Source organism: Alosa sapidissima, chromosome 9, assembly GCF_018492685.1.
Source record: "Alosa sapidissima isolate fAloSap1 chromosome 9, fAloSap1.pri, whole genome shotgun sequence".
NCBI lineage: Eukaryota > Metazoa > Chordata > Actinopteri > Clupeiformes > Clupeidae > Alosa > Alosa sapidissima.
Genome location: NC_055965.1, coordinates 24578042 through 24601505, shown reverse-complemented (window position 1 = coordinate 24601505; position 23464 = coordinate 24578042). Strand labels below are relative to the sequence as shown.

Sequence of the window (23464 nt, the reverse complement as noted above, 5' to 3'; positions counted from 1 at the left end):
TCACGCTGTCCACTTCCTCCTCTGCCTTCCTCTTGATGGATTGATTTTCTTTCCTTTGTTGTTGTACATTTTTTTCCCTTCCTCTTTCATTCTCCTCTCCTTCTGCACCTTTTTCTCTGCTTTCTCTCTGCTGGCTCGCTCCTGCTCAGCTTCCCTCTCTGCTTCTTGCCTTTTCAATCTCTCCTCTCTGATCTGTTCTCTAAGCTTCTCTTGAGCATCCTGATACATCTTGTTGGTGTAATATTCTCCCCTGTTCTCCTTCACCATGGCCTGTATGTTCTCCAGAAGAGAAGTGACCTGACTCTGATCATTTTTCTCCTTATTGTTAAATACATTGTATCTTCCCCTACAAGTCTGGATGAGGGACTGAATAGCAGGACAAGGATTTCTTGGTCTTCCCTTCAGTTGATCTTCATAGGTGAACAGCAATATGGTATACTTCAAAGCCCTCTCCCCAAAGTTCTCCTTGATCCACATTACTGCATTCTTCTCCTCATCGGTCACAGTAACTCCCAGTTTGATCACCAGCAGGAAGGCGTGAGGCCCAGGAGAGGACATCTCTACGCACTTCTTTATTTGCTTTTTCAGAGAATTGCCCATCATGGCTGCCCCAAACAATCCTGGTGTGTCTACTATTTTGATTATTCTCCCTGTTACTTTCCAACACTCTTCGGCACATGTTTTGGTTACAGACTGTGGTGACTCCACTTTAAAAGCCTCTCTTCCTAGAATGGTGTTGGTTAAAGCACTTTTTCCAGATCCAACTCTTCCCACCATCACAATCCTCAATTCAGTCCCGGTAAAAATATATTTTTGTGATAATAAGGTCATTTTACCCTGTCAGACAGGCATTCACGCGCCAGAGGGAGATATCAACATTTAGCCAATAAATAGCTTTACTGTAAACTGATTTTTAATCTTCTTAGAGAATGTTTGCAATGGCAATATACACCAACAGCATGCTACGTAACAATTATACTTTTCGGGTTCTCTCTCGATCTCCATTAACATCTAACTTGAACGTTGCCCATTTAATAAGGGGTTTGCGTGGCGTGTCATCAGATCGGGGCGTCACCATTTTGGAGATACTCGCATCATAAAAAAGCCTTAGACACTGAAGTAGATTCCTAACGTCGTCAAAGAAAATGGTTAATTATTGCCGTGTTTTAGGTTGTACCAATAGGTCAGACCGAGAAAAACTGCACTGCCAATGAACCGTAATTTCTCAAAATATCGCGCCTTTTCTTGTGGTCCACGTCCTGGCCTATATGCCTTTGCATCTTGGACGCTTTTTGATGAGCTTTTCTGTTGTTTCGACATGGCCATAATCACTTAAGGTATCCAAAGTGCATAATACTCCATTGTACTTCATTCAGTTCTTTCCAACATGGCCATGCAGCTGGGTTACCGCCCAGAACGTGACGTCCGTGCAAACCCCTTATTGGGGAAAGGTCTGACCACATGAGAGGGATAGAGAGAGCTTGCTTGGTGTCCCTTTAATGGGACTGGTGAATCTTGAAGTCTTCACAATAATTTGTTTCCCTTAAACTAAGCATTTACATGAAGCACAGTATGCTGATTGAAACACATTCCATTCAGAAAACTAGGTGGTTACCAGGCTCATATATCACTTTTAATTGCAAACAGAATATGTCTAGCTAGCTGTTTATACCAACTTAATATCATGCCTATTGTTAATAATGTGGGACAAACAATGTTAGAGTTTGTGGACTAGTCATAGGCTTATATTTGAATGGAGCCGGCAAAAGATCATTTTGAGAGTTGTGTAGACACTCTTCAAGTGACAGTGCACCATTTATAAATAAGTTAAAATGCATCAAGTAAGTAGTATTTCCTAAGAAATCAATATTTTAAAATCAAATGACTGTCATTATTATCATTTAAATCATATATTCAATTATTTATATAATATATTACTCTATAATTTAATGAATTAATTAGTTTATTTATGATTATTTATTTTTTTTATTTTTTTTGGGGGGGGTGGGCACAACAAAGCAGTTCTGCTTTGGGCACCAAAATAGCCAGCAGCGGCACTGCAGACAGAAGACACAGTTTGGTTTTATGTACTCTGTGATGATCATGGTCTTATACAAATGAATAACTCTGTTGCTGTAGCAACCATTTTCATTGCACTTACCTTCATCAGGTGTCTTCTTACAGTCCTTGGAACTGGTGGGCTGTGATGCCATGTCAATCCTCTTGTACTCAAGTTAGCTGAAATCATGGGAACATTTTCTGACAATCAATGGTGGTCTCATGTAAGAAACATTACTCACCCCACTCTACCTGGATATATGACAAAAATAAATACCTTAAAAAATATTTGAATTGAATGAGCTTTGGAGGGAAAATGAAAGGCAGAAATTAGATGCTGGAAAAGTTTTTAAAACGACAGACAAGTTTTATTGTACAGTAGGACTTTGTACCTTTGTTCCTTGTGTAAGGTTTGTTTTATGATAGCTATAACACTGGCAAACAACATGGCAAATGTACTACAGGCAGGCTATTCATCAGGTTAACCATCAAACCTGACTTGTTACAGGCAACAATGACCATGTCATGCCATTTCAAATATCGTTTATCACTTGGCCTGGGAGGCAAATTAATCGGAACTGGCACATCTCCCATACGGACAGATTTCCACCTGGCTGAAATGGGCTGGGCCAATCAGAAACGATTTGATAGGAGTGGCGCTTTACATGACAGTCTGAGGAACACTGTTAAAGGTTGTATCAGCGATTGCATGCCCAAACATAAATGATCACATTCATCTAATCTTTCCTCAAGATTCACTAGCTGCCCGCCCCATAAGCAGGCCGTCAAAAAAACGTGTATCTGTAGGCAGCCTGCTTCGAGATCTGTACACAAAAACAATTGGTGTTATCAACCACTCAAAACCAAAATAACCAATCACCGATGAGATGCACGTTTAGGAGACTTTTGTTTGAACGTTAACAGAAGTGACATTACCCGCAATCGCTGATACACCGTTAACACACTTTTGTAAACAACCAATATGCCATAATAAGTCTCAGTAATACATTACTTGTATATCTTCTCTAGAAACAAAACAGTTCAAAAGCCTTTATTGACAAAAAATGTGCTCTGCTTCTGTCAAATTTAATTTTATTAACAGTTAATAGACTTTGGTATCAATTTAAGTTTGATTTATTGATTAGTGATGTCCCTTTGAAATAAAGAAAATAAACACAAAACTGTATTACTCAGCCTGTCAAAGTCATTTTGCTTCATTAATGCTACTCTTTCCTGGTACATGCATGTGTGAAGGTAAGTGTTTATTGGAATAATGCCAAGCATGACACATTGCATTAAAAAAACAAATCCACCTGCATTTTCAGAATACATACACAAGACCTGTATACAGTAGGCTTGATCTTGAGCTATGATTTTATATCAATGAGACAACTTTATCCTGAACTAACTGCAGGATCAGTCCCCCTTGAGATGCTAAGAGTCTTGCTCTGGGCCCAGGGCACAACAGTGGCACACAGCCTTCCAGTGTTTTATTTGGAAACCCAGAGTGGATACCTAATCACCTCCAACTTGTGTGAATAGTAGTAAAGGAGGGCTATCAGGCCAAAAGGAACATACAACAGAATGTTACTGCAGAAGACATGTTGGTATAAAAAGTACAAAACATATACCCTGGAAATCCAGAGTTCTCGCGAGAGCACAATTTGAATTGTGCCCGCAAGATACTCTGGCCACGAGCAATGATCCAAATTTCTTCTATCTCTTGAGCGAGAGGGACCAATCAAATCGGTGTAGGCGGGACAAAGGCGAGGTACACTGATGACTGACACTGATGAATTGTTGTGATTGGTCGTAGCGTTATCCAACTGCGTGCAGTGAGAGTTTCAAATGCATGCTTGGTGCCGCCCCTCGAATTGGGCCATTTTCATTACTCGTGGCCAGACCCTTAATCTGAAAGATTCCAGGGTCTGGTTTACCAGGCTACAAAACATACACATCATAGTGACTTCTCAAATGCATTTTCAGCAGAGCAAATATGTCATACATATAGCTTAGCATAAAAAAAAAGAGATTTTGACATTTTTAAATCTCATTACGTCAGTAAATAAACAACACCATTACTTTAGTAGTATTTACACATTAATTAGTGAGCTGCTCTCTGTTTAGTGATCTGATCTTTTCAGCCTTGTTGATCAGTATCATCCTTCTAAACTTACAAAGGTAGATTTTACAGCTTCCTCACAAGTGTGGCTGCAGTGGACACTGAACGCATGTCTGTCAGAAACAGTGTTTAGGACCAATGGTGAGAGGAACTGAGAGTGAGCCGATAGCTTCTTTTTGGTAAGACCTGTGTTTGGTATGTGTTGCATTCTTTTACTGGTGCACCGAATAAAGAATACTGCTGTTCTTCTATTATACATTATGAAAACACATCCCAATCCTAACCTTTACCTCATATATAACTATCTCAACCTTCACTAAGTAGGCTATATTATCAAACGTAACATGACTCTTATTTTGATGGTCCCTCATCTGGATCATCCAACAACCCATGCTTTTCCTTCTTCCTCCACCTTCCTCAGTGTCTGTACTAGGTCAGTCTTATCAGATAGTTTATACGTGAGGGCTGCGGTTGTTCCCCCAATCGCTGCTCCCCCCACTGCTGCTGCCACTGCCCCAGCACCCGCTACTGCTAACCCTCCTGTTACTAAAGAAGCCCCTGCAATACCACCTGCTAAAGCTACCTGTGTCTGCAGAGTGGCATGCTCCTTCATCTTTTCAGCAAGTGCAATTTCACTTCTTCTCATGTTCCTCTCTGATACCCTTCTTTTATGTTTCTCGTCTAGTGCCAACATTGAGGCTTGTTTTAATTTGGTTCTGTCCTGCTCTGCCTCTCTTTTCACTTTCTCATTTTCTTGTCTCTCCTTCTCTGCTGCCATCTCAGCCTCTTCTCTCTTCCTCTTCTCCTCTTCTGCTTTTCTTTCACTTGCCTGAAATTCCATTCTCAATCTTGTTTCCTCTTTTCCTCCATCGTTCTTATCAATGCGAATGAGCTTGAGAGTGAGTGTTGGAGACCCATGGTGTAGGAAAACGACTTTTCTTTGCCATTGCCAACAGTATAATCCAACCAACAATATAATAAAATATTAAGAAGAGGTCTTATTTCATTGAGTTAAATCGAAACAATGTCTTCTAGTGCTGGTGGACTGATAGACCCACTGGTGGGCAATTACCCCGTCTTGTATTTGGGGACCGGCCTTTATTTGTCCAGATATACAGCTTTCACTAACTTATAAAATACAAGTCTTACCCAACATTTTTGTTCTAAGACATTTATTTCAAACATAATTTTAAGACACAAATATATTGGATACTTCAGTTACCTTGGTGCATAAATCCCAGAGAGTAGTAGGCTACCACATCCCAGAGTGATAGGCCTACTAGCGTTCTTACGCGTTCAGTGTGGGGTCCTAAACAAGCTGAGAATTTAGCGGTGTTACGTCTGCCTGTCACAGACATGAGGAGTTCTTTGAAGCTTGGGATAAATGCATCAAATGCATCACATATTTTTTTCAGAAGGCAAACGTAGTAAGTTTACATACATTTTATACATCCCCAGCCAATGTGTAATGGAAAAGTCATTTCCCCAAGGCAACTTTCTGTTGCAATTTGTTCTGTGTGTTCTGTAACTTGTTAAGCTAACGTGTTCTAACGTTGCATCAATAAATGTTAACTGTAAACACATAGTGGAGAGTTGATTTGGTTAATACCAGACAATTGAAGTAGGCCTAACTATTTGATCATGTATGTTTTGGATCATAGGCATGATGAACTTTTGTTCATTCATGGCTTCATAAAATATAAACATCCCATGTTGCTTTAGGGTATTCTACCATTGGTCCATGTTTACCATCGACATTACTTTGAAGCTGTTATGTTAAGGTAAACGTACAGTTGTACACCTCTTATAAAAATATGTTTTTACCTAAATTCACATCGTTTGGTTGATAAACTAGCTGGCAACTGCTGGTTTTCCTCTCCTGGCTGATATGACAGTGAAGAGTGACAGGAAGTGAGTGGGAGAGATATATAGGGAGGGATTGGGAAATGACCACAGGTCAGATTCGAACCTGGGTCCCCATGGGCACATGCATGCACTATGTCATATTATTCCACTGCTTGGCTGAACTTCCCATTGTCCTACGTAATTTAGAACGACCATTAACCGTATGTTATCTGCACACCTATGAAGTAGATCCAATTTTTTGGCCGTATCACACTTGTATATTAATTCGCCGAACTCGTTGTGAAGTTTAAATGAACTGTCACGTTGCATCCGAGCTGTAAAATGCAGACGTTCAGAACATTGCAACATTGTAGCATATGACGGAGGTGGCTTTTAGCTAGATGGATGACAGCAGGCTAAGTAAAAGCGATGTTTCAAAGCTAAAGTTCATCAGAATCTTGGGATACGCCCGCTTGACAACGGGAGAGATAGAACTAACGACTGGCCTTTGGCCGTAGCAACCATCCATTTAGAACTAGTAACGGCAGTTTGTCTTGTGAGTTGAGAAATTAGTTGATATGTGTCGGAAGAAATTAGTTCTACAAACAAGACCGTTTTAGCGATTAAAACGTTTAAATTGTAACAGGAAATGAACACAACGCAAGTGGCAACAGTGGAATAAGCGGGATAATGGACTCCACGGTGGTCTGTTCACAGAAGTTAATGCACTACGAGGTTTAAACGGCCTCCGCTTCGCGTCAGGGCCGTTTTACAACCTCGACCGTGCATTAACTTCTGTGAACAGACCACCGTGGAGTCCATTATCCCTTACTTATTCTTTTCATTTGCATGGGAATAGAGTATCGAAGTGTGACGTTCCATTTCCATGACGGCAGAATCACTGGATCTAAACAAACTTTCGAAGTGGCTTAAATAGCATTGGATATAGACATGTGGCATCATTTCTAGCTAAATTATTTTAAATGTAGGCTATAGCCATTTAAACATGTTTTACCTTAGCCACATAACACAGATTCCCTGGCAGGCGTAACAGAAGGAAACAAATTTCAGTGGATATTTCACGTCTTCTTAAAGACTGGCGGCTGTTCATAGTGACGTTTTTTGCCAAAAAAATAAAGCCAAGACAAGACACGTATGTGAATATAAAGCAACACCAATGAGTTTGTTGCACCTTAAAATAATGTTTCCAAAATCGTTTCAGTGGTTCACCAACTCGTAACAGGGTGAACGACACTTCTGCATACACTTCACAACCCTCTATCGGCTATAACCGCACTATGCAAGTTTGCCAGATTGGGTTGCGGATCTGTAGTTCGATGGAATGAGACATAAGAAACTACAAATTTGACTTTCTTCTGATGTTGCAATACATCATACTTTCATGAAATCATGCAACATACTCTAAATTGTCCGTGGACATTGTTATTTCCAAAGCCGATGCTTGCTAAATAGCGTGCGTGCAACAGAGAAAAGTTCTTTGGTGTTGCTTTAAGGATTTTAACAGCATGCTGTGATGTTGCATGCAGGTGTCTTTTACGGAGGAAGCCCATGCTAAAATAAAACCCTGTAGTCACAAATTTGATCGTGTTGGTATGAATATATGTTGTAGTATGTGATTCTTACAGTGTAAAAAAATATACTAACATCTTAGAAACGTTGGAAAATGATTGAAATAGATTAAGAAAGCCACCGCTATGGTGATTACTACAGTATGTTTAGATTGATTTGTTTAGATCCAGTGAAATTGCTGCCTTGACAACGCTGCGTCATGGCTTTGGTACTCCATTACCTGTGACCTATATTTATGACCTCATTTTGGTAAGGACATGCTGAGAACAGGTAGGGCGAGCCACAGTGGAACATTTCCTGGTATAGCTTGGGCTTGTTGGCTCACTGAAGCAAAGAATCACAGCACACCATGATAGAGAGAGAGAGAGAGAGTTAAAGAGCAGCTACACATCTATTTCAGTCACCTATTTTGTTTTCCACTGAGGCACATACACAGAGAAGAATCTGTAGGAATAAGGTAAGTAGGGGACATATTTGTTTAAAGTCCTTATCTTACACCGTGCTGCAACATTTAATGCAGTTCAAGTGAAGAGGAGAAAACCAGACATAATACACTGCAAAAAGTGAAATAAGTGTTATAATCTTATATTGAGATAACAAAATCTAGCTAGTATTGTTTTTAGTATAACGATATTTACTTTGAGCTTTCTTGTAAAATTATTTGACTTGAAATAAGTCCATTGCCCTGCCTAGACTGAGAGAGGCTCAAGAAATCATTGCCGGTACTTTGACATATATTTAGGTGATTGGAGTTCCTCTCTGGTCAACATTTCTGTATTATAAATTCTTCACTGTAATGTTTTGAGATACTGGATTTTTGAGTTGAAATCTGTAACTATCAAGATTATAACTAGATGCATAACTATAACAGAGAGGTACAAAATATGACCGCCACCCACTAAAGCATTTTTTTTCCACAAAAATAAGTCACCCTTGTCAAATTGTGTTCATTTCCTACTTTGTTTGATTTTTTTGTGTTTGTAATTAAGTGTGTGCAGAGTGTGTGGTTGTTTTTGTGTATATGTGTGCTTCTGTGTGTGTTTATTGAGTGTGTGTGCCTGCATGTAAGTTAGTTTGGTAACACTTTATTTTAATGTGTCGCTGTTACAGTGTACCTACCTAATTAGGTACAGTGGTACAACCTGTGTAACAACATGTACTATCAGGTTCTATCATTGTACTTGCATTATGTACTTGACTGGAGCTAATAATGGTTTGTATATCAAATCTATCATGACTGGATTTACCCCATCCAGCAGGTCTCAGGTCAGCTTTTTGCCTCTGATGAAAATTTAGGCAAATTGGCAAAGTTTTGTAAAAGCACTCAGTATTACAATGTAACAACTATATGTAGGTACCCACAAATAAGTACAATGATAGTACCTGATAGTACATGTTGTTACACAGGTTGTACCACTGTACCTAATTAGGTAGGTACACTGTAACAGCGACACATTAAAATAAAGTGTTACCATTAGTTTTTTTAGTTTTTTCATGTGTGTGAGGGTGTGTGTGTGTGTGTGTATGTGTGTTTATGTGTTTGTGTGCGTGTTTGTGCGTGTCGTGTGTGTGCATGTGTGTGTGTGTGCATGTGTAGTGTGTGTGTGTGTTTACGTGTATTTTTATGTGTGTGTGCATGTGCATGTGTCTTTATGTATGTGTACGTAAATAAAGCAAATCAGGGAACCACCTACTCTTTGCGATAAGTGCCATGGGATCTTTAACAACCATGGTCAGGACCTCAATTTAGCATTAATGCAAAGAAAAACATCTCCTGCAGTACAGCGTTCCTGTCACTAGAATAGGGCATAGACCTCTGAAGTTCGTCTACAAAAAAGCAGCCATCTTTGACATCCGGTATCTGGCGATTTTTCGTATGGGAAAATAACATGCGGATTTTGAATTATCGCACCTGTTAAACTCTCGTGGGGATGAAAAAATCTGAAATGCAGACGTTTTCCTGAACACACTTTTGTCCTCTGCCTTCGAGTGGATACTGTAATCTCCAGTACGTGAAGGCGGCACACTTAGATTTTTGCTAGCCCAGAGCTAACTTGCAATGCAACTTGCCAAAGGTAGTTAGCTTCAATTAACAACCGGATCTCCTTATATGGGCAAAGATGGCAGTTTTGGTTCTTTTTTGTAGGCGAACTACAGAGGTCTATGGGAATTTATATTTGTTTGGTGACTTCTGGCCACAGGGAAGAGTGCCACCTACTGTCCAGCCACCAACACCACTTCCAGCAGAACCTACTCTTCCAAGGACGTCTCTTATCCAAGTACTAACCAGGCCCGGCAATCCTTGACGGTAAATTACTCATGCAAAAAAAAAAAAAAAAAAAAAACGGATTAAAAAAAACTCCTCTGTTGCTGTGTGGCGGTCATAATAATCAAACAAAAACAAAAAAGGCTTGACATAATTCATATACAGGCAATATGGTATACACAGTAGGCAATGTTGCAGCTTAGTGACGCAGCTGAAATGTGTTTATATCACATGGCCATATGTGAATAAAAGCAACATTTGCAATAAGATGATGTCTGTTCTAGCCACCAATAGAATAAGTGGCAAATAGTTATACCGTCACGTATTTAATTCATTTATGACTTGACTTAATGACTTCATTCATTTATGACTTGACTTAATGACTTCATTCATTTATGCTCAGATTCAACATAACAAGCCATGGAATTATCTACAAGTGAGTATGCTTTTCCCCCATTTCTTACCAAGCTAATGCTTAAACTTTAAAATGACTGGCAGTGCATGCTATTATTATTGCTCCATTATCGGAAATTACACTGTCTGATTTTTTAACACTGCCATAGATTACAGGGATAATGATGATGAGGATGACATTCAGAGGACCATGCGGACACAACTTCAATCTTTACAGCAAGAAAACCTGAGAGTGAGACAGAGAAATGCAACGCCGAGACTGACAGTGGGTGAGTCAGTGAGATCATCGGCCCTAATTTTTAATGTAGGGCAAAGTGCAAAGTCTATAGTCTAAACTAAAGCTAACTTGGATGGCTATGCAAAAATCCAGGGTGCGATTTGTAAATTTGTAAAGAGTACAATATTTGCCTCTTAAATGTACTTGAGTAAAGTCATGAGTACTCCCCAAAAATGATACTCGAGTAAAGTACAGATCCCACAAAATTGTACTCAAGTACTGTACTCAAGTACTCCGTTACTGTCCGGCTCTGGGCAGGAGACAGTGCGACAATTCACGTCTAGGGTTTAATTACGTGAAAACATATCTGATACAAAATAACTTTAACAACAACAGAACAAAACACAACACAAAGCTCCTGCCGCTTCTCTGGAAGGCCAGGCCAAATTTATCCGGCAAGGTGGGACACACCCCGTACGCTGGCACACCCCCTATCCCGGGACATGCGGGATCAGGCCTATGAGAGGAGAAGCAGAGGCAGACGCCCCCCCCCCAGACATGTTTCGTATTTTGACTGCTAAATACGTCATTTTAGTGTGGTGTGCTAGCGAGAAGTTTTAGAAAAGTCCTGGGCAGCCACAAATTCCAATGTTCCGCGACACTCCGAGTCCACTGTGCCCACCCTAACCCCACAGAAGCGCACTTGACATCAATAGCCTATTTCAGTATAGCTAAGGAAAATTACTTTTCTGATCGTCAAAACCACACCAGAGATGTTAGGCTTTAAATATAGGCTAATAATCAGGCTGCAACAGGGGCGTAGATTTGCGTGGGGACCGAAGGACGTGTCCACACCAATGTCAAATTACGACTGAAATGTCCCCACCAATATTCAGGTTGAAATGGGGAAAAAAGCGCTCACATGCTCTACACAAAGAGTTACATCATTTCTCACTTCAGTGCTGCGGATCATCTTGTACAGATCGTGTAATGTGCAGTAGCCTATAAGGGTAAATCGCGCTGATTTGAAGTTACATAACTACCAGTGAGCCGCAGTCTCCTGCGCAGCATGGCGCAGCGCTTCAGCTTCAGTTCACTACAAGGCATATGAAGTGCGTCCAAATTCACCCATTCTTCTCTGTTGAACTCCTGGAGAAGTAGGCTCTACTACCTGGAGAAGTAGGCTCCACATCCATTCGTCTCGGTGGAATATCGTAGGCCTGCACACTCACGCAACACATGACAAGCCATATATCAGAATAAACAGCAGACCTTACCGAACACAAAGGCATTCCCGTGTATAGTTAGTTGTTCCAGAGTAATCCGGTTTTGAAATAAATTGTAGCAAAATTCACCATGGTCTTTCGGCTTTAAGCATTTCTTAAAACTGAGCTGTGCTTAGGCTACATCGCCTATATATCTGTAAATATTAGAATCAGAGAATATACAGGCAGCTCACGGTTAAGAGTTTGTCAATGTAGCCTTAATGATTTCTTTTCACAAAATGCTAAGCATGCATGTATTTAAGTTTCTTAAAACTGAGCTGTGCTTAAATGGGTCAATGCATGATTTCATAACAGACCAAATAGAAAATAAATGTTAAATATAGCCTACATTTCTGTACATATTAAAATGAGATTATGTAGGCTACAAGTATAGTTAGATCAAGTTGGACAGTAGCACATTTTAATCATGGATAGTAGTTGTACAGTAGCACATTTTAATCATTTTATATATCTCAAAGCTCAGACCAATCCTACGCCCTTGGGCTGCAATGATCTCGCAAATAATTTCGGAATAGCCTAAAGTGTGTCGTCTCCACAGCAAGTATGTGTCCTAATAATTTCTATCTTAGCGACTAGGATAGAGAAATGATTTCACTAGCTATACATTTATTAATTTTGCTAAACTGTAAAACACAATTAAAGTTAACTTTCAGTTTTCCATGCTTTTTTTGAACGTGTAAATCGCATAGAATATGTAGGCCTATATCAACCGTAGGCCTACACTCTTGATCGCTATATCACATAGCTGAAACTACGCTATACGGTTCTTACAGTAACTGACTCACGTTCAAGTTACTGTTAATTTTTAGTAACCTATATTCAAACCTATCCATAACCCTTTTTTGCTATTTGACTCATCATTTCACATACAAAAATATAAATAATGTCAGATAGCGAATTAGTAATTATCCTGCCAGCCTGATGGTTTTGATACAAATAAAGTGTTGATTAAAATAAAGTCCTCTGCAATGTCTGCAGCAAGGCAAAAAAAAACTTCTTCCCGAAGCACTTTTGTATTTAATTTATCAGCATATTAGGTCATAGACCTAAGTTACATCCTCAGCATATTAGGTCATAGACCTAAGTGAAAATAATAATAAAATATTTTTTGAACTTTAATGTCACTAATGCTGATTATTCTATGATTCATTTGAATTTAAATATTTAAAATACTTTCGCAGCAAAAATTATATATGCAATTAATTTAGATTAATTAATCACAGAGTATGTAATTCATTTGATTCAATTTTTTAATCGATTGACAGCCCTACAAATTTAATTAACTGAGTAAAATGTTTTGCTAATTTAATAGCACACAACACATTGCAGCGGGAGAACAGCACACAGACCATGCGCCTCAGTACATTATTTTGTTTAAAATAAGTGATACCCTTTTCCATGGAACTTCTAAAAATCAAAGACAACAAACCTAGATTGATTGATCATCAGGTCTCTAGATGTTAAATAACATGCACTAGATGTTGAATAACATGTGCTACAAATTACTCAACTGATTTCAGCCATTGAGCAATTTTTGTTTCCGCCTGTTGTCACTGCGTGATTTCCGCAGCATGGTGGCCAACTTACTGAGTTGCATGCAAGGACCTGGTTCATGTTGCACAGCACTAGTAATGACATTTTGAGTCATTTAAGAGGCACAAAGGCACAGACACAGGCACAGACACTGATGCCCCCAGAACGTAGCTTTGTAGCCACTTGGATGCATTAGCCACTAGTTGGCAAAATCGTAATAGGAAGCACAATTTTTTTTTCACTTTTTTTTCAACCGACATTACTCTGTGACTTCGATCAACAGGGCTCTGTGTTAAAAATCGCAAGAGTTCTCCTTTAAGACACATGTAGTAAATATGAATGCCATTAATCGTAGTGACCCCACACCTTTTCAATAGTCCCAACCAATGAACCAGAGGAGCGACAACGTTACCGACTTCAGTGGAGGAGTGAGGACCGGCAACGCATCGTCCAGGAGAGACTTGAGCTGGTTGTGGCCGTAATAACAGGACTCATGTTGGAGTTTTTTGCTCATGGCTGGACAGGTCTTCTGTCCGGGGCTTTCACTGGTCTTGTCATATGGTTTATGATGGGCCTCTGCAGACACTGGTACGGACAGTGAGTGAAGGTGGGCTGTATGTTTGAGGTGAATTTTGAAAACGATGTATCAAACATGTAGCACATTGATTTTTAGTCAATCGAATGTATCAGACACTTTAGCACATAACACAATAACTACTGTCATTGTACAGAACCATCAGTGTTCTAGATCTGTGTTCATTGTCTTGGCTTCACATTGCAACATTGTGCTGTGCTGTCCGTGGAGCAGAGCTCCCATAACTCTGCTGTAACATCCAGAATAAAGAACTATTCTTTCGCACGCCAGCCTCAAGTTTTACCTGATTGGATCAACACTGGATCAACTCGGTCTACTCTGTGTATTCTTTTGGAATTAAAGAGACGGTTTTTAATAGCATTCTTCACTACCGGTATTTAAAATACATAATAAATGTAAGTATGTTTGATGATAAATTGACTGCATTCCGTGTTATTCCATTCCTCCGAGCACAAAGTGTTTTTTAATGTCATGCCTCACATTCACCCATTCACACACACAGGGTGCGATTTGTTGGGGGGGATGGTGAGGATTTCCCCCCCTCTGGTTTTCCTATCCCTACCTCTGCTAAATTATTTTTATCGTCGGGGGGGACAACATTTATCCCCCTCTGCCCTTCATATTGATTAATGCTACTTCATATAAGTAAAGCGCTGCGCTAGAACAGTCTAATAGGCTAGCCTACATAATAATCTGACATCAGAAACGCACCGTCACCGTCAGCACTGATGCTGCTGACACAGTGGCTGCGTGATAACTTAATTTGGCCTTGATCGTGCAGGACATTTCAGAATGTCGAGTGTGTAATCCATCATAAATGGCTAGGTTCAATGGAAAAGTTAGCTGGACAAATGAAAGAAAACAAGAAGGATACAGTGAAGCATAATAATGTTTTAGAACCTTCAAAATTAGAAAACTTGATGCATCTGAGATGGAGGACAACTGCACGTAGAGTAGAACGTAGGCCTATTGTCCGAAGGAACTTACATTAAATGAGGAGATATTTGCTGAATGTCACAAAAAGTCTTACAGAAATTGCTTGGCATCGCTTATTCAATGGCTCTCTACCGCAACACCTGTAGTTTGCGGAGGACGAACGAGAAAGCACTCGTTTGATAAATCAGCCAGTAGTAGACAAATAACTTTTAGAAATAATCTGTACTGCAAAAATGAATGTTGGTGGGTATTTAAACTATCTAGCGGGTGTTTTAACAGCTGCAAGAAATAGAAGCTTCATGGTCTTTATGTTCTGGTTCGTAAATTATTTTCATAAAACTTCAAGTTGCCCTATAACTTTACTCTCCAAACTCTTCACTGCACTGTAGGCAATTAACTGACAGTATGATAGGCTATTTATTTTCTGTAGGCTACAATAAACACATTTATTTTTTTCAACTTTTGCAATATTACGCACTTGGCTACTCAACGCAAATCAGCAGGAGAGAGAATGCACGTAGCCTACGCAGCGTGTAGCGCAATGTGTATTTGGTTATCAACTAACACTGTTAGCCAATTCACTAACTTAAGACTTCAGTGCCATCATATACAACGTTTTTTACACAACAAATACAGAAAGGATGGAGGCAGCAAAAGTAGAGAAGTCATTTCAGATGGGGCAAGAACAAGGTGAATTTGTATGCTTGTCAAAACGTCCTACCCTGCATTAGAGGAGCTGATCATCATACCAAGCACACTTGCTGTTTAAAGTCATACACCACAGTAAACTAAAACTAAAATGTTACAAAGCTGGCAAAAATAATATAGGGTATTATTAGCAATGACATTACTAGGCTATGAATCGTTCGTTCATTTTTTATTTATTTTTTTGGGGGGGTTTACAAACTTATTCAAAGTCACCCCCCCCCCCCCCCCTCTGGTTTTGGTTTTTACACAAATCGCACCCTGCACACACACACTCACACACTGATGGCAGAGGCTGCCACGCAAGGTGCCAACCTCATCATCCGTAGCACTCAAAGACACTTTGAAAGGGTCAGCATGAATTGGGCTCAAACGGGCAACCTTCCGGTTCCTCTATCTCCTGAGCGACTGCCACCCAGTTTGAGTGACTATGGATATTGTTTCTCGTTTACACAGTTCAAATTTAGTGTTCATTTCTGACAGTTACTTATCTCTGACAACTAGCTGTCTGTGTCTTATTCATAGGTCAACAGTAAATCACCTTTATTCTATCTACTAGGCCTATGTTGGTCTTAAATGTACAGAGCCCCTGAAGTGTCATGATCATTTTTGTATGAGTAGGGAATTTATTTTTCCGCGCTACTTGTTCATTCCCTCACTATAGTATTGTATTGCCTCGCAATACTTTTGATGGCGAATGTGAGGCTTTGTGAAACAAACAAACAAAAAATGTTAACTGCACTGGAAAATGTGTCAAGGTTTTTATGCATTTGAAACCACAGAATAAGGAGGATTGTGTGTTTAAAAACAAATACGACACCTGCTGGTAATTTGATATTAGTGTAAAACATCTTCAGAGATAAGTAGGGTAACGTCTGCTTGCCGGTGTGCCAATTTGGCTGGCAATCATGTTAACTGGTGATATTTGCATACAATCAGTGAATATTCAACGGCCTCTCGGGGCTTATTGCTTAAGAAGAACTTTGTGTAGTCATGTTTCATTTGCTCAGGCAGCTCAATCTGGCACATCTCCCATGCGGACAGATTTCCACCTGGCTGAAACGGGCTGGGCCAATCAGAAACAATCTGATAGGAGCAGTGCTTTATATAACAGACTGAAAAGGCACATTGTCTAGATATTGACTCCAAAAACTCAGATAAATTTTTCGGTATCATCAAAAATGTTTAATATGGTATATTTTGAAAATGTTCTATTACCATAAACATCTCCAAATTTACTCAAGTTGACAAAACTCAAGTTTGGCAGGTGTTTGATAGATAGGGCTCTCTAGATGTCATGTGCAAGTGCATATGCTAGATCCAACACAGCTGCAAACTCTTATACTGTTATTGTTTTTCAATGCCTAATGCACACTACAACATTTCTACAACATCTACAAAATCATTACAGATAGGGAAACTATTTTCTCTGTAAAATGTATGGATTGCTGATGGAAGAGCTGACCCTATCTCTATACATTAAGATGAAATGTTGCATGACAAGGTTACACCCGACCTGACCTGGACACTGTTTGTCCTCCTACCAGTCCTTCTCAGTTTTAACAGCAGTCTCGGTCATGTCTCTGTCCACCGCTCCAGCTTTCACCCCCAACATGGCTGCTCCTGCCAGTGTTGTTGCCCCAGCACCGGCCACAGCTGCCCCAGCAGCTCCTATTACCAGCCCTCCTGTGAGTAAACACAATCCTGCTAACACACCCCACTTAGAGGCAGTTTTCAACCCAGACACTTCCTCCTTCACCTTCTTTCTCACATCACTAATCTCCTCTTCTGCCTTCCTTTTGATGCAAATTTTCTCTTTCTTTTGACGTTCTGCATTTTCTCTCTCCTTTTTAGCCTGTTTCCTCTCCTCCTTGGCTTTTTTCTCTGCCTCGTCTCTCTTCCTCTCTGCTTCTTGTCTTTTCTCTCTCTCCTCGCTGACCTCCTCTCTAAGCTTCTCTTGAGCATCCTGATACATCTTGTTGGTGTAATATTCTCCCCTGTTCTCCTTCACCATGGCCTGTATCTTCTCCAGAAGAGAAGTAACCTGACTCTCGTCATTTTTCTCTTTATTGTTAAACGTGTGGTATCTTTTCTCACAAGAATTAAGGAGGGACTGAATATTGGGACTTTTACTGAGGAAAGGATCTATCGATTTTCCCTTTAGTATATCTCCATAAGTAAACAAGACTATAGTGTACTTCAAAGCTCTGGCCCCAAAGTTTTCTTTGATCCACATTACTGCATTCTTTTCCTCATCGGTGAACCTAACCCCCAGTCTGATCACCAGCAGGAAGGCGTGAGGCCCAGGAGAGGTCATATCGACACATTTCTCTATTTGCCTTTTCACCACATCGGACACCGTGTCTGTGCCAAAGAGTCCTGGTGTGTCCACCACTTTCACTCTTATGCCGGACACTTTTCCAGACTCTTGTGCGCAGGTTTCAGTCACAGACTGTGGTGACAGCTCCACTTTGAAGGTTTCCTGCCCAAGGATGGTGTTGGCTGAAGCACTCTTTCCAGACCCAGTTTTGCCCACCATCACAATCCTCAATTCACGAACTGAAGAGACATTGAAAAAAAAAAAACAGTACACTTTAAAAAAAAAGATAAAAAAAAAAAAACTACCCACCCAAACACCCCACACTTACAGTCAATTGATGGAGTTCCTTGACGTTTTCTTCCTTCAGAGAGAGAATCAAGACATATGGGCGTTTAATACAGAGCACAGACAATAAAAAATGACCTCTTTTCACCCTTTACAAGATTATGATCAGTGGCGTGCACAGACATTTTGGGGGGCAAGTGCTCAGGAGGGGGGGGGGGGGGGGGGGGGGGGGGGGGGGGGGGGGGGGGGGGGGGGGGGGGGGGCACTTTTTAGCACACGTGGAACACTTAATTATAAAAAAAATTACACGCACATGTTGAATGAAATTTGACTTGTGCTGCAATTAGTAAATCAATATACAATTAAGACAATAAAGAGACCAAAATGTGTTAATTTATGTTGCCTAACAAAACCTATACAACAGAAAACGTTCGTCTTAACACATAGATTTGCAATTGCAAACTCTACCGAAATTATTTGTAGCCTATGTGGTCGTCCTCACGTTATCTGTCATTGACTTGGGCTACAGCGTAAAACTTTATCAGGTGACCAGTCGGCTAAAAATGCTTAGTTGTTTGATGCTGTATGAGACATTTTACTGCACAACAAATTGATTACACGTTGGGCTTAGAGGGCAAACTACGTACGATTTTACTTGATCTGTAAGACAATAAAGAGACGTACGATTTTACTTGATCTGTAAGACAATAAAGAGACCAAACAGTACGAGAAGGAGTTATAGTGGGCTACTGACTGTTACCATTACATGAATGCAGATACAGATGGGCATTTTTCACAGGTAATGGGGAACTTCCCGTTTCTTCTGTCACAAATGAATGTGTTCTATGCACATGTTGCTTAACAAAACATATACAACAGAAAACGTTCTTCTTAACACATACATTTGCAAAATCTACCGAAATTATTTGTATGTGGTCGTCACGTTATCTGTCATTGATTTGGGCTACAGCGTAAAACTTTATCTAGCTTCATCTAACTAGTTTATCAGGTGACCAGTCGGCAAAAATGCTTGTTTGGTGCTGAATGAGACATTTTTCTGCACAACAAAATTATTACATGTTGGGCTTAGAGGGCAAACAAGATTTTGCTTGATCTGTATGTTACCTGGCTGATGGGGCACGGGAGAAGCAGCCTGTCAGCGACCATGCCTGCTATCTGAAGACGCTTACTGAACTGCTATGGTGCTGCGCATCTGGCGTGCCCTGTGTGCGACCCCGCAAGTTCACGTGACAAAGGAAGAGAGATAGGCTGGTCGGGTGTGCACAAGGAGGTGGCTCATTTCGGGGCATTGTTTCAGTCGTTTTTAATGGCTCAGGTCTTCAAAAGATCATTTCAAAACCGACCTCAGTAAAATCTTAATAATATTAATAATAAAAAAAAAACAAGTTTCAAAAGGGCATTTTCGTTGATAAAGGGCAAACTTCCTAGTGCTTTAGCACCACCTAGTGTCTATGTATGCACGCCTATGTTCCCTATTCTAAAGTTGGGTCTTTGTTCACATTTAATTCACAATTAATTTGGCACTTATTAACCCCCATGTGTTCCCTATTCTAAAGTTGGGTCTTTGTTCACATTTAATTCACAATTAATTTGGCACTTATTAGCCCCCATGTGTTATTAGCCCCCATGTGTTATTAACCCCCATGTGTTCCCTAAACTACAGTTGCCTCATATTCTCACTTATTAACTGTATTGCAGCAGCACACAAGAAGCAGACAGCCAAGTTAGCACCAATACAAAAATCGATTTTAGACCCAACTTTGGAATAGGGAACATATTCTGCATTACAAGACTTAATTATGACTTATTTGTACACTATTACCACTTGTGGTTTAGTGTCTAGTTCCATTTGAAAAGAGCATCTTTGATAAGTATTATTAGGGGTGAATAACTGTTCTTGTGGTACTACCACCTTACAAGCCCCATACTGAGCCATGCATATTTAAGTCATAATTCATATGAACAAGTTATTTAACTAGATGTCACTGAATTGCATTATGCACACTCAATTCTCACTGCATCTGCTAGACAACAAGTACCAAAACATGATTAGTTCATAGATTTCACATGTAATATACATTTTATACAACCCCACCCCCATCTTGCCTGTTCATAATTCTGAGAAATTCTTGAATTGTCAGAATTAGCTACAGATCAAAACAAAAAGCGATGGTTCCATGCTATCCATGTGGGGTTACATGCCCACCAAGTTTCGTGTACCCCGGTCTTTCAGTGTCCTGGGAATCCTTGTTGGTGTAGGTCACTAAATGTACACATAAATTGTTCTATTGTAAGGCCCCCCATGAACGAAAGTTCACAAAACTTGGCATGCATTCGGAGGGTGTCATAATGATCCTACACTTTCAATTTTGTGCAGTTTTGACCATGTCAGCCAGATATATTGTGATGAAAACACCTAATGTTTTGCTTTTTAATTTTTAACTAGGTGGCGCTATACATGAAATAAGTGGTAATGGGTTGACATGCCCCCTTAAGACCAACATACAAAAAAAAGGTGGACCTCCTAGGCCCTACGGTTCTCGAGATATTCACAGAAAACTGTCTCCGGCCACCTACAGGCCAGTTGGTGTATAGTAACATAAATTAATTTATTGTGTGGCCCCCCATGAACGGAATTCCACAAAACTTGGCGTGCATTCAGAGGGTGTCATAATGATCCTACACTTCCAATTTCGTGCAGTTTTGACTATGTTAGGTCACAGATACCTGCGATTACAACACCTCATTTTTACTTTTTTGTGTTTAACTAGGTGGCGCTATACATGAAATGAGTGGTTATGGAATGGGTTGACATGGCCCTTTGAGATCAACATACAAAAAAATGGTCCTCCTAAACCCTACGGTTCTCGAGATATTCACAGAAAACTGTGTCTGCCCTACCCTCCTTTCGGGGGGTCCAGTCCAGCGGGGGGGCTACAGATCAAAACGAAAAAAGGTGGTTCCATGCTATCCATGTGGGGTTACATGCCCACCAAGTTTCGTGTACCCCGGTCTTTCAGTGTCCCGGGAATCCTTGACGGAAATTTGGACATGCGAAAAATAAAAAAATAAAAAATCTGCTGCGCGGCGGTGTATGCTACTAATATACGTGTTAGTAAGCAGCTAATTAATGGTGAATATGTGTGTTAATATAAAGTGTTACCATATTTATTTACATAATGAAGAGACTGAAACCTGGAGTGTTCTTCAAATATACAGATGAGAGATGATAAATTCCTAGTGTGATAGGTAGGGGATTTCATACAGTGGCCAATCTACAACCAAACCTATTTACAGTCAAAACCCAGATCTAATGACTTACCATGTTTCATCATTTTGTTGGTTGGTTCAGTTGATGATTGTCGGCTACCAAGTGGTGTCCGGATAAATCAGAAGGGGTGATATGTGCTGTGTTTGGAGGGAAAAAAACAACATTGATAATATTTGAGATGTATCATGAATAGATGTTCATAAATTCAAGGCTGCTTTAATAAAACAAAGCCTCCTGTAGGGAAAATATCAAAGTATTGATAACACAATTCACCAAATTGCCCTTCACAACACTCACACTATCTGTCCATTCTGTGAGAAGTGCATGTGCTGAACTCTTCTGTGCGTTTGTATTTTGTTTGCTATGTTTTAACTCGTTCGCAAAATTACATTCTGTCCCTAAGGACTGCTTTCCTTTTGATTCCTGGTCAATAGCACTTCCACCTCACACATTAGAGATAACCATCAAATCAATCCAAAATGGCCAGGTGCAATCCTGTCCCTATTTCAACTCATGTCAACACATTTTCTGTCTGCCTACCTCAGTGATGATCTTTATCCTGTTTTCCACAGCATTGATAATGCAAGGCTAAGCCTTAAAATGAAATGTGAGACAGTACAGGTTTGACCTTTATATGTTGATGAGAATAATTTATGCAAAGCTAATGTTAAGAGAATGTTGAGAAAAGGAAGTTGGAAGAAGTTGGAAAACTGATTCAAGAGTGGTTAGAACTTATGTTTTATCAATGCAAAAACTGCCCAAATTATTGTGCATTATTATTTCAAACAAATCTAATAACTAACATCTAATAACAACCACACTTTTTAAAGAATATGACACATGCATAAATCATCCTCATACAATTGCAAGCCATTTACCTTAAGCTTTCTTGGTGACTACGGTTAATTATTATTCATGGCCATAAACAAGCTTCCATCAAAGAACTATATACAGAATTCACTTCCTTTATGTAAAACACACACATTTTTTGGAAAATCAAGCTAAATTTAAACATGTAAATCTAGACTTAAAACTCAAAGTAAAACAATGCTGTTTTATAGCTATTGCAGTGGTATCTTAATTTTGAATATGACCATAAACTCATTCAAATGTCACTCGGCAACCATAGGATGACATCAGTAAAATGTGCATTGGTCTCTTCAGTTTTTCCAGAGCTGCATGATAGAGGTCACGTGCAAGGACATATCCTTGATCAACAGAATATACAACACAACCACATCAAACAATGCTATGCGTCTAAATACCAAAAATATGGAAAGCTCAAAAACAGCCAGCCACATAATTTATGGCATACAAGTAAAATGTCGACAACAAAAGACTGTGAGATTTGATCGATGATCAATAAATCTATGCACTTACCCCATAACAGTATATCTCTTTGTCTATAAGATATTCAAACTGAAGTAATGTTTAAAGGCAATAACACATAACAAACACAATTTTACTCCACACTCCAGGCGGCAACAATTTTGAAAAGCAACTTCTAGCGCCTCACTCCCTGTAATGGATTACTGTTGGACTTTGTCACTGCAATAAGAGTGTGAGAGGTACTACAGTGAGGGAAGACAGTACAACACTGCTCTTGTGTAAAATGGCTAATGGAATAAATAAATAAATAAATACATTTACTGAAATTTCAGGTTTCTGGTGAACAGATGCTGCAACTTTGCAGCAAGATCATTTTTTCACATGCAAATTAGGTTTCTGGCAAACAGTTGCAGTTAACTTGTGGCAATGTTGCATCAAATTTGCAGCAATGTAATATGCAAATTAGATTTGTCACAGATAATTAGCCAATAATAGCAAACGTTCAGAAAATTAGCCAATAATAGCAAACGTTCAGTGTAGTGACAAATCACTGGCAAACACATTTGCCACTAGTGGCAAACTTCTCATTGTTGCGAGAACATTGCTGGAAGTTTGCCTCTAGTGGCCAACATTGGAAAACTTCTTTCAATATTTTCTAGTGAACTAGAACT

At 39.7% G+C, this 23464-nt stretch overlaps 2 protein-coding genes across 2 annotated transcripts; both read right to left on the bottom strand.

Annotated features, from left to right (window-relative positions):
• On the bottom strand, nt 1-19085 carry LOC121718474 (GTPase IMAP family member 7-like). Its single transcript, XM_042103486.1, has 2 exons — nt 19075-19085; nt 1-1239 (listed from the first exon to the last, which is right to left on the bottom strand). Exon 2 carries the CDS (start codon nt 829-831, stop codon nt 1-3), a length of 831 nt encoding a protein of 276 aa, XP_041959420.1. The 5' UTR covers nt 832-1239; nt 19075-19085.
• LOC121719531 (GTPase IMAP family member 9-like) lies at nt 16902-23265 on the bottom strand. Its single transcript, XM_042105252.1, has 4 exons — nt 22845-23265; nt 21516-21601; nt 18216-18248; nt 16902-18126 (listed from the first exon to the last, which is right to left on the bottom strand). Exons 2-4 carry the CDS (start codon nt 21526-21528, stop codon nt 17108-17110), a joined length of 1065 nt encoding a protein of 354 aa, XP_041961186.1. The 5' UTR covers nt 21529-21601; nt 22845-23265; the 3' UTR covers nt 16902-17107.
• Nucleotides 23266-23464: the final 199 nt, after the last annotated feature.

Excerpts from the sequence above, each read along its gene's own strand:
- LOC121718474 (XM_042103486.1), bottom strand. The coding sequence starts at position 831 with ATGACCTTATTATCACAAAAATATATTTTTACCGGGACTGAATTGAGG.
- LOC121719531 (XM_042105252.1), bottom strand. Across the intron at positions 18,127-18,215 it reads AGGAACTCCATCAATTGACT|TTCGTGAATTGAGGATTGTG; the intron begins GTAAGTGTGGGG and ends ATGTCTCTTCAG.